The sequence below is a fragment of the Elaeis guineensis genome, chromosome 10 (assembly GCF_000442705.2).
Source record: "Elaeis guineensis isolate ETL-2024a chromosome 10, EG11, whole genome shotgun sequence".
In the NCBI taxonomy this organism is placed as follows: domain Eukaryota; kingdom Viridiplantae; phylum Streptophyta; class Magnoliopsida; order Arecales; family Arecaceae; genus Elaeis; species Elaeis guineensis.
In genome coordinates, this window is record NC_026002.2 from 1,318,798 (window position 1) to 1,332,528 (window position 13,731).

General features: G+C 37.3%; 1 protein-coding gene across 1 annotated transcript; it reads right to left on the minus strand.

The window, feature by feature from the left end:
- Nucleotides 1–1,248: 1,248 nt before the first annotated feature.
- On the minus strand, nt 1,249–13,731 carry LOC105053260 (DEAD-box ATP-dependent RNA helicase 38). The gene is given in 9 exon segments (XM_010934358.4): nt 1,249–1,759; nt 1,855–1,940; nt 6,501–6,563; nt 6,566–6,611; nt 6,696–7,097; nt 11,997–12,062; nt 12,363–12,590; nt 12,673–12,966; nt 13,353–13,731. Coding segments are annotated over 8 exon segments (1,158 nt in total). The 5' UTR covers nt 12,877–12,966; nt 13,353–13,731; the 3' UTR covers nt 1,249–1,696.

The window sequence follows — 13,731 nt, forward strand, 5'->3', positions numbered from 1 at the left end:
TTTTAAAGAATTTAATGCTACCCTTGGTGCTCAGTCTGCAACCACTTCAAGGAAACTTCCCTGCACCTTCTGCTGCGTTGCCATGATTTACAGTGGGCCTTCCCTCCTGCCAACTTGAAAGTGATATTCCTCTTCTTGAAGGAATAAAGAAGGATACATTCCTGAGGGTGATCTAACGAGCGTTCTGTTTCCGACCAGCGAAAAAGGGAAAAGCTTCTTGTCGTGCACAGCTCGAGTTCTGACTTACTCGGTTGAGGATGCAAGAGTGATGCGTAAGTGGTGAATCTGATGCCAATTCTTTTAAAAACAAAAAAGGTGCAAAACCTCTTCACACTTGGAATACTGAAAACATCAACCAAAGAAAAGCACTGATTCCTTTCTCAATCTTTTGGCTAAGATCAAGTGTAGAAAAGCATGATAACTGACAGGAATTGATTTCAACCATATTATGTATTTCAAATGTCTATTAAATACATGGTTTGGACTTCGCAATACAATTTTACCACCTTTTTTATCTATTTTCTTTTGGGAATCTTTTCAAGCTGTAAATTAGATTGATACCCAATGGTATCAGACTGCCATTGGAGTTCGTGCTCAACATTTTAATGTTTGAAGATCGATCAGTCGCCTGTATTGGGTTCATCAGCTTTGTCACCCTCATACACAAGCTCCATTATATCCAGTGGTGTCACCAGCCAGTCTAATCGCATATCAACACCGTAGGAGGAGGGAGTATTGATGGGGGCCGATCAGCATCAAAACAGGCCTCGCGAGAGCTAGCTTCATCTCATCCTAGGGGCAACTTTTGCACCTGCCAGTGTTCTACTGACCTTGCATCAGGGCAGAACTTCAATAGATCAGCACAGCATCCCAACACGTCTATGAAGCAATCCATTCCCGGGTGTTTTGAACGAATATAGTGGCTATTAACGATGCAGAGAAGAATACCTGAGACAATAAATGATGACAACAGTGCCTTATAAAACTCTGCATGGCGCTTATTCAAGTACAGGCCTTTCGCAAGAAGCTTGAATCTATACAGGAGCTTTCCCATACAAGCAGCAACCCTCCCCCACCATCTTCCTTTCCGGCATTCTTCTTTTCAAGGCTGCATATCACTAACTGCATCATAAGCCCTTCACCGGGACTCGTTGCATGAAGTTTCGTAGCCATTCAGGCTAATTCAGTCCCACCTATAGTCATCAACATCATTCACACTACATTTATAAAGAAGCTCATCCAAAATACTAATTAGAAGCAAGATATTATTTAGATTTTTTGGTATTGCATTATAAATACCCAAGATTTATATAATGAATAACCAACGTGTGGGACTGAATACATGCCTATATGGGTCCTCACAGCATTCACATCTTAAACCAACCTCTCAACCATGGCTCTTCCAACCATAAGAACTGATGGGCTATTCAATTATGGATCCACTTGCAACAATCCTAACAACACATCAAGGACACATAAAGCTAAGTCTCACAAGCTTTAACTTGCCTTTTTAATTGCCCAAAATGGCTACCTAAACCCTGTACCCTTGCTGCAAGAAAAGCTGAAGCAAGATACTAATCATATCTTCCAGACTTGATAGTTACAAATTTACAAAAACTCTGGCAGAAAATCACAGAAACTGCAGGGTAACCATGTGTTATCATATATTCATGTCTATAACATCCAGAAAAATCATCTATAGCAAACCCGCATCCTTAAGTGCAGACTCGAAGTCCTCTTCACTCCTCCAGTTTGGAACCTGAAATGCAGAAAGCATGGTTATCCAACCCAGTGGTTTGAGTTTATCCATTGAAAGGTTGTTGAATGAAAAAGAGGATAAACTCCACATTATACCTCAGGAATGTGGAGATCAAAGTGACGCTCAATCTTCTCCATCAGAGATCTATCCGTGTCAGTACATAACAAGTTGAATACAGCACCTGCGGCCAGATGATCATCAGAAAATTAAGATATTCAATCAATCACTGATATTTTAATTCACAGTAACCAAAAAGAATAGGCCATTATGAACTTGGGAAATGTCAGAAAACCTGTAAACCAGCTGATTAAGATGCAAACGGAACTGGCAACTGCAGCTAAAAGTGTTGTTTACATGTTAACAAGGACCACATCAGATATTTAAAAGTTTTAGTGCTACAGATGGACAATTGAGCAAAAAGTTGCACCATGTGTTGCAACACCTGAATACTTTCAAGAATTCTGATATACATTTTTCCCTAAAGTTATACATAAGAAATCTATAATGAATGACTGTTTGTGAACACTGTCCATCACAAAGTGAAATTTTCCTTGATATCTGAAATTATATATATATATATATATATATATATTATATATATATATATATATCAGCTTTTAATCTCAAATTGTTTTCTATGAACCCCACTATGTCAGTAATGATGTGATAGTACATAACTAGTTCTTTAAGGGATATCTTTTAGGAAGCATCCCTTTGCCAGGTTCTTTAAAAGGTGGTCAAACACTTGGTAGCCATTAATACTTGCAAAGAATCCACAACAGAAAAGTCAAAATGAAATAAAAATTAATCTAATATATCTACAAAATATTGTCTACAACAACACAAATCAGTCTTTAAGAACATAGTAGTTTTATTTCTTGCACCTTCACTTGTTTTAGTATCAGCAACAATTTGGCTACCACCATCATTCAGTGCACATGCTAATCTTGCAGGTTCATTCCTTCTAATAACTCCATTTTCTACCAATAACCATCCCCCCATTAAAATCTTCTTTTTACTTACAAACATCTGGTTCCATAAAAATAATAACTATATATAAAACAATTCTTTAGCCAACCCCAACTAGTTTGGGACTAGAGTTAGGTGAATTCACTGGAGTATATAACAATTCTGTCCACCAGCATTTCAACCGCAAAAACTATGTTGGACTGCAGATAGTCCTTTTTAGTGTTCATAACTGAATTGCAGTGGGCATATCAATTTCTATAATCCAAATAGAGGAACAGCTCCATTAATGTTATCATTGCTTTATGTTAACTTCAACCGAGGATTTCATGATGACATATAAATAAGGGATAAAATTATGTTAACAAAAAATAATTGCACAATTTAAAAGATTTTATATGGTTCAGCCTAAAGAAAACTATGTCAACATTCCAAAGATTGATATTTTTTCACCATGTCGAAGAAAAATCAGGAAGCATTCACAGTTCAGCAAACTTATGGAAAATGAAAACCTTCTCTCAGTAAAGATTAAAGAAAATGTGAGAAAGATAAACATAATGAATAAAAAACAATAGTTAGTCCCAATAAAAGAAATGAGATGGTTCACCCAGTTGGACTAAAACTTTGAGTACTGCCACTTCTTTCTCGATTGGCTAAAGATCCATTAAGCCACCTTTCCTCTAGCATTGCACTCACAGCCAACTGTCAAAATTCCCAGTTTTTGTCAGCTGCTGGCTGAGGTGGTAAAGAGATAGATGGACTGAATTTTGGCCCACCTGGGGCGAACCATATCATTTCCATACAAGAGTACCGCTTGACATTAGTGCATGCCACCCTAAGAGATAATTTGGACACTTATTTTGGACTTTCTCTTATTACCTCACCTTTTGTCTTTACTTCTCAAGCTAAGACCCCTTTTTAAGAAACCTGGCAACAGACAATGCATGAAAACTAACACTATATGGAAAAGTCCCTGCTTACAACCCCACTAAGCAAACAGCAACCTGTAATTTGGGAAAAACTTCTGATTTCCACTTAGGCACCCCAACCCACAAAACAAAAGCCCCCCAAAAACCAAAAGAAAGGGGAGAGAAACAGAGACAGAGGCTTCTGTGCAAGTTCAATATCCATCTTTATGCCCTCTCAAAACATTCTAATGAAGCTCCACCTGCTGTTTCCACCATGAATAAGAACATGCATTCTCATCATGCCATCATGGTGGCATGCCTTCAAAAAATTTTGCTCCAACCCACCTTAATAATGAACTACGTTATCACCAAACCTCCTACACAAACAACATGCACATAGTTTATGTTGCAAAAAAAGGCTTATCACTCTTTGGTACTCTACCTTAAGGTTAAGATTATCGTCCTTGTTGTAATCACCAACCATGGGCTTATGCCACTAGTTCTCATATTATAATGTCAAAACATTGGACAAACCACATCAAACAATGGCTCATGGCTAGGTGAGCTATGTGATGCAGCATAGTGTACAACAGGTACTATGACCAGTTGAACCATGCTAAGCTTCAAGGAACTAGTGGATTTGGGGGCAAAGACTTAGACAAGCAAATATTTGATTTTCTTTCCATCCCATGAGCAAGCATATGAGCAAATAATTCGGAGTTTTTCTATATATTCTTCATTGGAGACAATATCAAATTTTAGTTAGGTTTCTATATTTGTAGTAGAATAATTCTAGCATATTTTTTTATTATTGAGTCCTATTTTAAGTATAATTTTGTACTAGATTTAATGCCCCAATTACGGTTAGTGCTCATGTCCTATATATACGCATCTATAATATTGTATGGGATAGCCTTAGACATATTAATAACATTTCTTGGAGAGAATTTCTTTCACCAAACAAAGGATTCTCCATTCTTTGCTTCTACTGGAGCATTAGTTTTTTGAAGTGTAATCTCGGTGATCAAATCACTCTTCACCCTTCTTGCTGTATCACCCTGTCCATGGTACAAAGATACCAAGAAATCCACCATATAGATAAAAATAAATTAGATGGCCCTTTGTGATATATTTAAAAAGAAAATCTCTCGATATCATTTGAAAAATCCATCCTAAAGTGACTTGATGCCAAATCATGAACTGTTGTTGCATTCATAAATAAGCAAGAGAGAAGCCTCCCATAAAACATATAAAGAGCAACTAGGAGACCAACCTCATTGGCCATTCATTTTCATCCAATGCATCTTATGAATATTGTATAATATATTAGGTTAATTTCCAGTTATCCTGCAAGCAGTACCCAATGGGTGTCCACGATCAACAAACCAAAAGCAAAATAAGATTCAGTTATAAGATGTGAGAATGAATAAGAAGACTGGAGAGATGATCTAGAACATCCCCCAATCCTTTGCATTCTCTCTCTACTTCTTCATACTCATCTATTCTCTTTCCTTCAAGATCTAGATGTATGCTAGCTTGTCAGCAGACAATGGAATGAATGTGAAAATCCTACAGCATGAAGAAATCCCTTTAGCCTATCACTTCTCTTTCTTCCAGAACCGGATAGTTGTATTGCTACTTGCCAGAAACAACTAATATGCTAACTACAAAATGCAAAATAATATTTAGGATTACATAAAAACTAAATTTCTTGGCAATTACTTTCAGTCAATCTGCTCACAAGTTATATGCATTCCAACTAAAGGATGTGATTGGTCAACATTGAGACGCCTAGTCACTTGATTGAAGAGCTCTTTGGAGCATCAACCTGTCATCCACACAGACCTTCTGATCTGTAAAGTGGGCAGCTAAGTGGGCATCGAAGAAATTTATTATATGGAGTTGAAGTCAATAAGATAGGTGGTTCAAAGGTGCTTCTTGCAGGAAACTTTTCTTGGCCACTGATTTGGTTAACCAGCTGGTACAAGAAGATTCACTGTTCTCATTCACCCAAGCTCCATATCTAGATGTCACCTGGAAAGTCAGATTCTTATGGGCATGCTACACCTATGACGACCAATGAAGGCAAACCCAATCAACTGGGTCAGGAAAAAGATTTATGCCCCTTTGACAGAAATGTAACAAGACACAGCCAGAGACAGACATGACTGCACCAGGTAGTTTATGCACCTTTTACAGAACTCCATTTCTCAATAGAGCATATATTTATTTCTTTCTTTATTTATTCAATTTTGTGTATGTTAATAACCTTCATTACATACCAAAAGATGTACCACTTTGTAGGATACAAATAGCTGAGAATGAGATTAATGATGCCTCGAAAATGTTTAACAGAAAAATTCCACATGATGCACATAAGAATGTGAGAATGTAACTGCAAGTAAGGATCTAAATAATTTAGTGCTGCCGACTAGTGAAACAGATCCTCATTAATTTATATAGTTCCATCCAGAAAATGCATAAGAGAATATGAAAGTATTTTGAATTTATTCGAGCTGTAATGCTTACTTTGGTCAACAGCACTGGATAATCATCCAAAAATCCTTCAATGAGTAGCTAAAATATATTGAATTGGCATATCAATATTCTATGAACAAATTAACTGAAATTCAAAAAAATTTAAAAAATAAATATAAGCACCAGCATCATGTTCATAACAATGGTATTTATGAAAATAGCTCTTTGCAAGCTGTGTTACTTAATTGGTCAATGAGAAAAGCAATCCCAGAACTTTCAATTACTTATTTGGAGATGAAGTGAATGCAAAAAAACAATAATACATCACTGAAATACAATAAATGTTAATCTGAAACAGATCAAAGGATTCAAATGTGGTTGAGAATTACCCTTGCGCCCAAAACGTCCAGCTCTACCAACTCTATGCAGGTAAACTTCATAATCAGGTTCCCAGGAGTATCATATTTTACAGGAAGAGCAAAGTTGATAACCAAATTAACCTTTCAAAAAAACATGCATTAGAACTTAAAACCCAAGTACCATAGAATTTAGAAAACTAACTCCACTTAACTACATGATAGTACCTGTTCTTGATCAAAACCTCGAGCAAGAAGGTCAGTGGTTATAAGTACACGGGTTAGTCCAACTTTAAATTCCTGTATAATCTTGTCTCTGTCTTCCTGCTTGAGTGCACCTTGAATTGACGTGCACTCGTAACCCTCCTTGGTTAATTCTGTGTGTAGCATGGTGGCACTATTCCTTGTCCGGACAAATATAATAGTCTGCCCTACCTTTTGTCCAAATTCAAAAATCTTGTCCTTTATCACTTCCATTTTTGCAAGTTCATCTGGACATTGGACCTTGTACTGCTTCACTTTTTCCAATGTGAGGTCTTCTTTCTTCACAAAGATCTGATTTGCATCCCTAACCACCCTAGATACAAAAGCCTTGACAGTTTCATTAAAGGTGGCAGAGAAAAGTAGCACCTGGTGCCAAAATTAACAAGAGAAAGAACAATAAGTTAAACTTTATCCAATTGGGGATTTTTATATTATCTTTATAGTAGATCACTGAAAAGAACTCATTTCAGAGAGAAGTGGAAATGTCTAAAGCATCCTAAGCCATTAAAAAAGATATTCAAATAATATCTACCAATACATATGCTTGTGACATCTAAAGCAACAAACCAGGTTCAGACTGCTACTTTTCACCACATCGTGAACCAATAAATGTAACATTGAAATGACCTTTCCTGGTGACAACAATTCTGAGGAATACAAGCAGGTGAGAGCTTTGAATAAAAGAAAAGCCTTTGTGCACCAATAGATATAACACTCTTTAGGCAAATAATCTTGTTGCTATATTTTGTGAATAGGTTAAAAAAAAAAGTGTATTCCATCAAATAATGGGAACAGACTCTCTGAAAGCAGTTGTTGCTTCATTTCCCATGCCTTCTTTGCATTCCTGTGAACAGCCAATGAAGCAGAAAAGGAGCGGACTTGCTGCTTATCACATGAATCAACATGCCCAAATCACTGAGATGATGGAACCACTTCTCTCTTAAGAAGTGGATTTTGAAGGAGAGACTCCAGATGACTGGCCCTACCTTGGGTTACTTTTTGTGGCAGATATCATTGCACAGACTCCCTTTTCTGTATTTTCAGAGTATCCCCTTCCCAACAAGCCAATTGATGCTTTCTCACTCTTTTAAGGAAACTAGGAAAAGTGAGAGACCTTATCAAGAAAACAGCTCTGAACAAACTATATTGTAAAGGTTGTACAAATATTCCAAAGAGAAGGTTTAACTACTATGCAAAGATACATAATTTTATGCAATGGAAGAATGACTTAACTGAATTAAGAAGCCTTCTGAAGTTCAGAGTCTTTCACAAGGAAAAGGAGGAGGGATGGGGGTGGGGAATTAAAGTAAATCAATCTAGACCCAGAAAAATTACCTGACCTAACATGACTCAGGCGACAACTCTTCAACCCAGACATCTATGCCACCAGCACTTATAGCATTAAACATTCAACAGATCGAATAGATTACTTCATATTCATGCAACTGATGCTTTCACTTATAGAACATATAAAGTGTGACCAGGTCAGTTGCAATCATACCATGCTCCTGGTTCAAATAGCATAACAATATAAAAAAGGAACATATCTCCGTACCCGATGATATGCTTGAAGCATACTTAGGTCTATGACTATTATAAAATTCAAAGAGAAACAATCATGGAGCTCATAAATTGTTTAACATGCACATGCATGCATCATCCATCTAAAACAATATTCCTTCTGTTTTGGCTTGATTTTTTTAAATTATTCAACAAGTCTTTGAATTAGTCATGAACAGCCAAATCCTATGTCACTATCAGAGTTGTTCCAATAAGTCCAGTGAAATTAGTTAATTCATTCTCTCCTCTGGCACTTATGGATTTTTATCTCAATGTATTAGGAGCACCTAAGACTAATAACACAAACAACAAATATATATATATATATATATATATTATATTATAAAATAATACTTTGCGGAGGAGCGTTGAGGTATTGCCAAATCAACTCCTCAAATGAGTTTGTTTATGTCACCTAGACAGAAAAACATTGAAAACCTCCACCGATTTAAAAAAGCCCCCTACGAAACGTCATGACCCGAGCCCCGCGGCTCCGCGTGAGCACCGGCGAACCCTAGCCACCATCCAAGCTTCCCTATTTGGCAGTTCCAAGCTGGCGACCACCCGCAGCCGGGCCAGAGAGGGGAGGCGAGGGGGGTTGGTGGTGTCGGAGCCGGGAAGGGGACGGGAGGGAGGAGGTTGGTGGCACCGGAGCTGGAGAAGGGGAGGGGCGGTCACCAATGCTCGCGCGAAGCCACGAGGCCTCGGGTTCGTTGGGGCCGGAGTATGGAACAAGAGGGGACGGGATGGCAATGGCAACGGGACAGGGCTGCAGAGGGGAGGGGAGGGGGTTGGTGGTGTCGAGCCGGGGAGGAGAGGGGAGGGGGTTTGGTGGTCGCGCAGAGCCGGATGCAGCAGACAGCGGTGGGTATGGTACAGACGGTGGTGGAGCAGGGCGGTTGGTGGCCCGGAGCTGGGAAAGGGAGGGGAGGGGCGGTCACCGGTGCTTGTGCAGAGCCGCGGGGGCTCGAGTTCGCCAGAGCCAAGGAGGGAACAGGAGGGGATGGCGATGGGGTAGGGCCGCAAACGGAAGGGGGGTTGGTGGCACAGGAGCCAAGGGACGCGGCGGAGGCGGGGGGAGATGGCAAGAGGAAGGGAAGGGAAAAAAAAAGAAAAGAAAAAAAAAATATTTGGACAGGAGAAAAAATATTATTATTTTATTACTAATAATAATTTAAAATATTATTTTTCTAGGATATTTATTTTAAAAAAAAATATTTGAGGGGTGGAAAAAAATAAAAAAATATTATTATTTTATTATTAATAATAATTTGAAGTAGAAGAAAAAATATTGATTTTAAAATAATAACAAAAATATTATTTTTTAAAATATTATTTTAAAAATACTATTAAAAATAATAACAATTATTTTTAAAAAATTTATTTCAAAAAATTAATAAAAAAATATTATTTTAAAAAAAATTATTTTTAAATAATAATAAATATATTATTTTTAAAATATTAATTTATTATTAATAATAATTCAAATAATAAGAAAAACACAGCAACATCGAAAAAATTATTTTTGTGCATCCGACGCAAACGGCGATGGGTGAGATCACGACGGGGGCGGCGCGGATGGCGTGACCTGGGTCTCACGCTGTGGAGGAGCGGCGGAGTAAAGAAAAGAAAAAAAAAGAAAAAAATATTTTGAGAGAGGAAGGAAAAAAGAAAAAAAATATTATTATTTTATTATAATAATAATTTAAAGCAAAAAAAAAATATTAATTTTAAAATAATAATAAAAATATTATTTTTCAAAATATGATTTTAAAAATATATTTTTATTATTAATTTAAAAATACTATTTGTATAATAACATATTATTTTAAAAATTAATAATAAAAAAATATTTTAAAAAAATATTATTTTTTAAAATATTAATTTATTATTATAATAATTCGAATAATAATAGAATACAGTAATATCTGAAAAATAGGACAACAACATCTAAAAATTATTTTCGTGTATCCGACAACGCGTAACGTATGGTCTTCGACTAGTTATGAGATAATTGTGGCATCTTGATTTCTTCTTAACTTCATTCGCAGAGTAACTTCAAGTTTAGGACAATACAAGGCATCAGCACCTCACCTTCATTGGAAAAATTTAGTACCACAGCATGAGTTTAAGAAATTTTAACAGGAAGAAATCCAACTTTTTGTATATGGTTTGATCTTTGCAGCAAAACAATGTCAAATAAATTTGCCACAGCCAAGGCTTCAAGATCCGGCAAAAACCAATTCGTTTCAGTTGTGGCACATTAATTCATCCTGAAACTAATCTAATTTCACGTTTCAGCCTGTTTCAGTTGATTATGGTCCAGTTTTTGTCAAAACTGACTGGAACAAATCACTGATGCAATATTAATTCACTGCTTAGCTTCTTTTCGTCATCTTTATATGCTTAAGTATAGCTGGGTAATTAGAGTCAGTTCCAGGCCCTTTTTAGTAAAACGAAAAGGTCCCAACAGACAGAGTTTAAGTGACTTTCATTTGTAGGCATATCTAATCTAAATAAATAAATAGATATATACCCTCCTAAGGAGGAGGAAAAGACCACTTTAACACATTCTAGTGCCAATGAATTGAACACACTAACATGATACCAATAAAAGAAAACCATCTCCCAAAACCATTGACTTTTCAGAATTCTGAATATAAGAAAGAATTAAACTGCTTTCTTATTCAAGATTTGGACACTAAATCACCTAGGAGTGATAATATGCCTACTCATAACCAATAAGAATAAAATTTCTACGATGATAATCACTATCTAAATGCAAGTTAAAATTTGTACATCTTACTCTGATAGATGTATGCATATTTACATACTAGAGAGCTAGGTTATATTAGCCAACTAGCTTGATAATGTAATACCCAAAAACGTTTTAAATAGATGCATAACATGATTGTATAGCATTTTCATTGGCTACAAACACAAATTTATTTTTTGTAATTTCAGAATTTCAATCCAGAGTATTGGAACCAAATACTCAGTGATTCTAGAAATGACATACCAAAATTTTGTTATATATGTTATTTTAGCTTATTCTGGTTTTTCTTTTTTTTTTTTAAATTTTTTCCAGAACACATGAAACTTCGATCAGAATTATCAAAATTTGGCAGGTCCAACCAAAACCAAAACTGAAATCGAGTTCTTTGAATCTTGAATGTAACCCAACTCTCCAAAGATTCACAAACACAGTAATATTTTTAAGAACAAGCCTAATGGCATTCAGTCTTTCCAGTGACCTCAATAGGCTTGAAAATGCTGGCCTTAATGATAGACATCAAATTGACAGCAAAAAGGGACCTCTCTCTCTCTCTCTCTCTTGCATAAGTTGGTCCTAAGTGGTGCGCCCAAAGCAGACCCCAGTTTGTTGGGAAAAAACTTTGACTACATAGCCCTAGAAGTGATAGGTCCAAGTTAAAGATTCAGAAAACAAACTTTCTTCTTCTTCTTCTTCTTCTTCTTTTGAGGAAGAGAAGGAATGAGCCATGCTGCTCGATTTTATGCTTGTGCAATTATTTCAACCTACTGATTGCTAATTTTTACTAGGTGATATAACTTCATGTTGTTCCAAAAATTGTGGTAATACACCCACCCCCCTCCCCCCCACAATAATACACCATAAGTAAAGCTCATGCTAAATTGTAACACATATAAACATGAACAGACAACCACAAAATGCTGAAAACAGACCTGGCAGGCATCATTGCTTCTTCGAATCTCCTTCATGATTCTTTCAGAATCATCCTTAAAGCCATCCTGCACCAAAATGTTATTTAATCTTAATGATCCAGATCTACCCAAATTCAAGCCACAAAGTATTGAGATTTAAGTATGAACAGGAAGGACTGATGTAACAAATAAAATAAAATATCCTTTGCCAATAATCAGATACCATATGTCATTGCATGGATGAGGACTGTTTTTGAACATGTACCAACACTTGTATGGTCACCATTACATGTATGCTTACAAAATCGTTCTATGTTATAAAAATAACAATAACTGTTATATGATCATGAACATATCAACAAAATTAAGAAGATATGCAAAACCCACCTCAGCTAACATATGGTCAGCCTCATCAAAAACAAGGATTTTCACATCCCGTGTAGGCAACTTCTTTGCTGACGTCCACTTTTTAATGGTCCCAGGAGTGCCAATAACTACTTGCTCAGTTACAGGTGGACGTCTTGAGATTGGGATATAATTTGCCGAGTCTGATGGTATAGCGCACATCGAAGTTATACCCGTATACTTTCCCATCTTCAAAAGAACTGCCTGATTCTGTAAAAAATTGTACATTAGGTCACAACCTGCAATGACATGATAAATGCTAGGCACGACAAAATGCATCAAGTTACCAAACCTGGATAGCCAACTCTCTGGTAGGGCATATGCAGATTGCTTGTGGGATCTTTTTACTTGGATCAACTCGGCTCAGCATCCCAAGCACAAAACATGTAGTCTTTCCAGATCCATTGTGGGCCTGAGCCACCAAGTCCTTGTGTGGCGGCGTTAGGATCATCGGAAGGGTTACCGCCTGGATCTTGCTGGGCTTACTAAAATTCATCTCGAGTTTCAAACCCTTAAGAAGCTCACGCGACAGGGGTAGGTCCTCAAATTTAACAGCTGATTCATAAACTGTGTCCCCCGATGTCACCTGCACAAGTCATGATGAACTATGGCAGGAAAGATCAAGCTGGAAAGAAACTAAACATCGAATTTTCATGTAGAACTCCTTCAATTATTCATATGTTTGCGTGCTCAATTGTAAAAAATTAATGATCAAAAAAGAATCGTTTAATAAAAGAAAAAGAAAAGAAAAGCCCAACAGCCCGCAGAAAGATCGATGAAAAAAAAAAAAAACGAAAGAATTTAAGATTTCGTCTTATTAACATCTCTGAGAGCCGATGATTCCAAGGGGAGAACCAAAACTGGAGCCGTAGACTAGATAACTCAGAAGCAAAACCTACAGTCTTATTGGAAAGAAAGAGAAAATCGGACAAAGGACATTGAACCCTAAGAAGAGGAAAGAAATTTCCTTACCGCCTTTATTTCCGATTTATCCGGATCGATGAGTCGGCTGGTGGTTTCCTTCTCTTCCGAGATGGTGAGCTCCTCGATCTTCTTGAGTTCAGCCGTCTCGGCCTCCACTCCACTGCTGCTGCCGGGGCGGTGGGCGGTGGAGGGAGAGCGGTCTCCTCCTCGTCAGCCCAGGATCTCCTGTCCTCCACCTTCTTTTCCGCCACTGCCGCCGTCGCGGCCGCCGGGGAGCTGGTGCCGTTCTCCGCCATGTGAGAGGGAAAAAGAAAAGACGATGTGACGCAGGACAGTGAAAGAAGGGAAGAAGAAGAGCGAAGGAATCACCAGGAGAGGCAGCTCCACATACGTCGGTTGGGTATTTATAGAGAAAGAATCGGAAGGA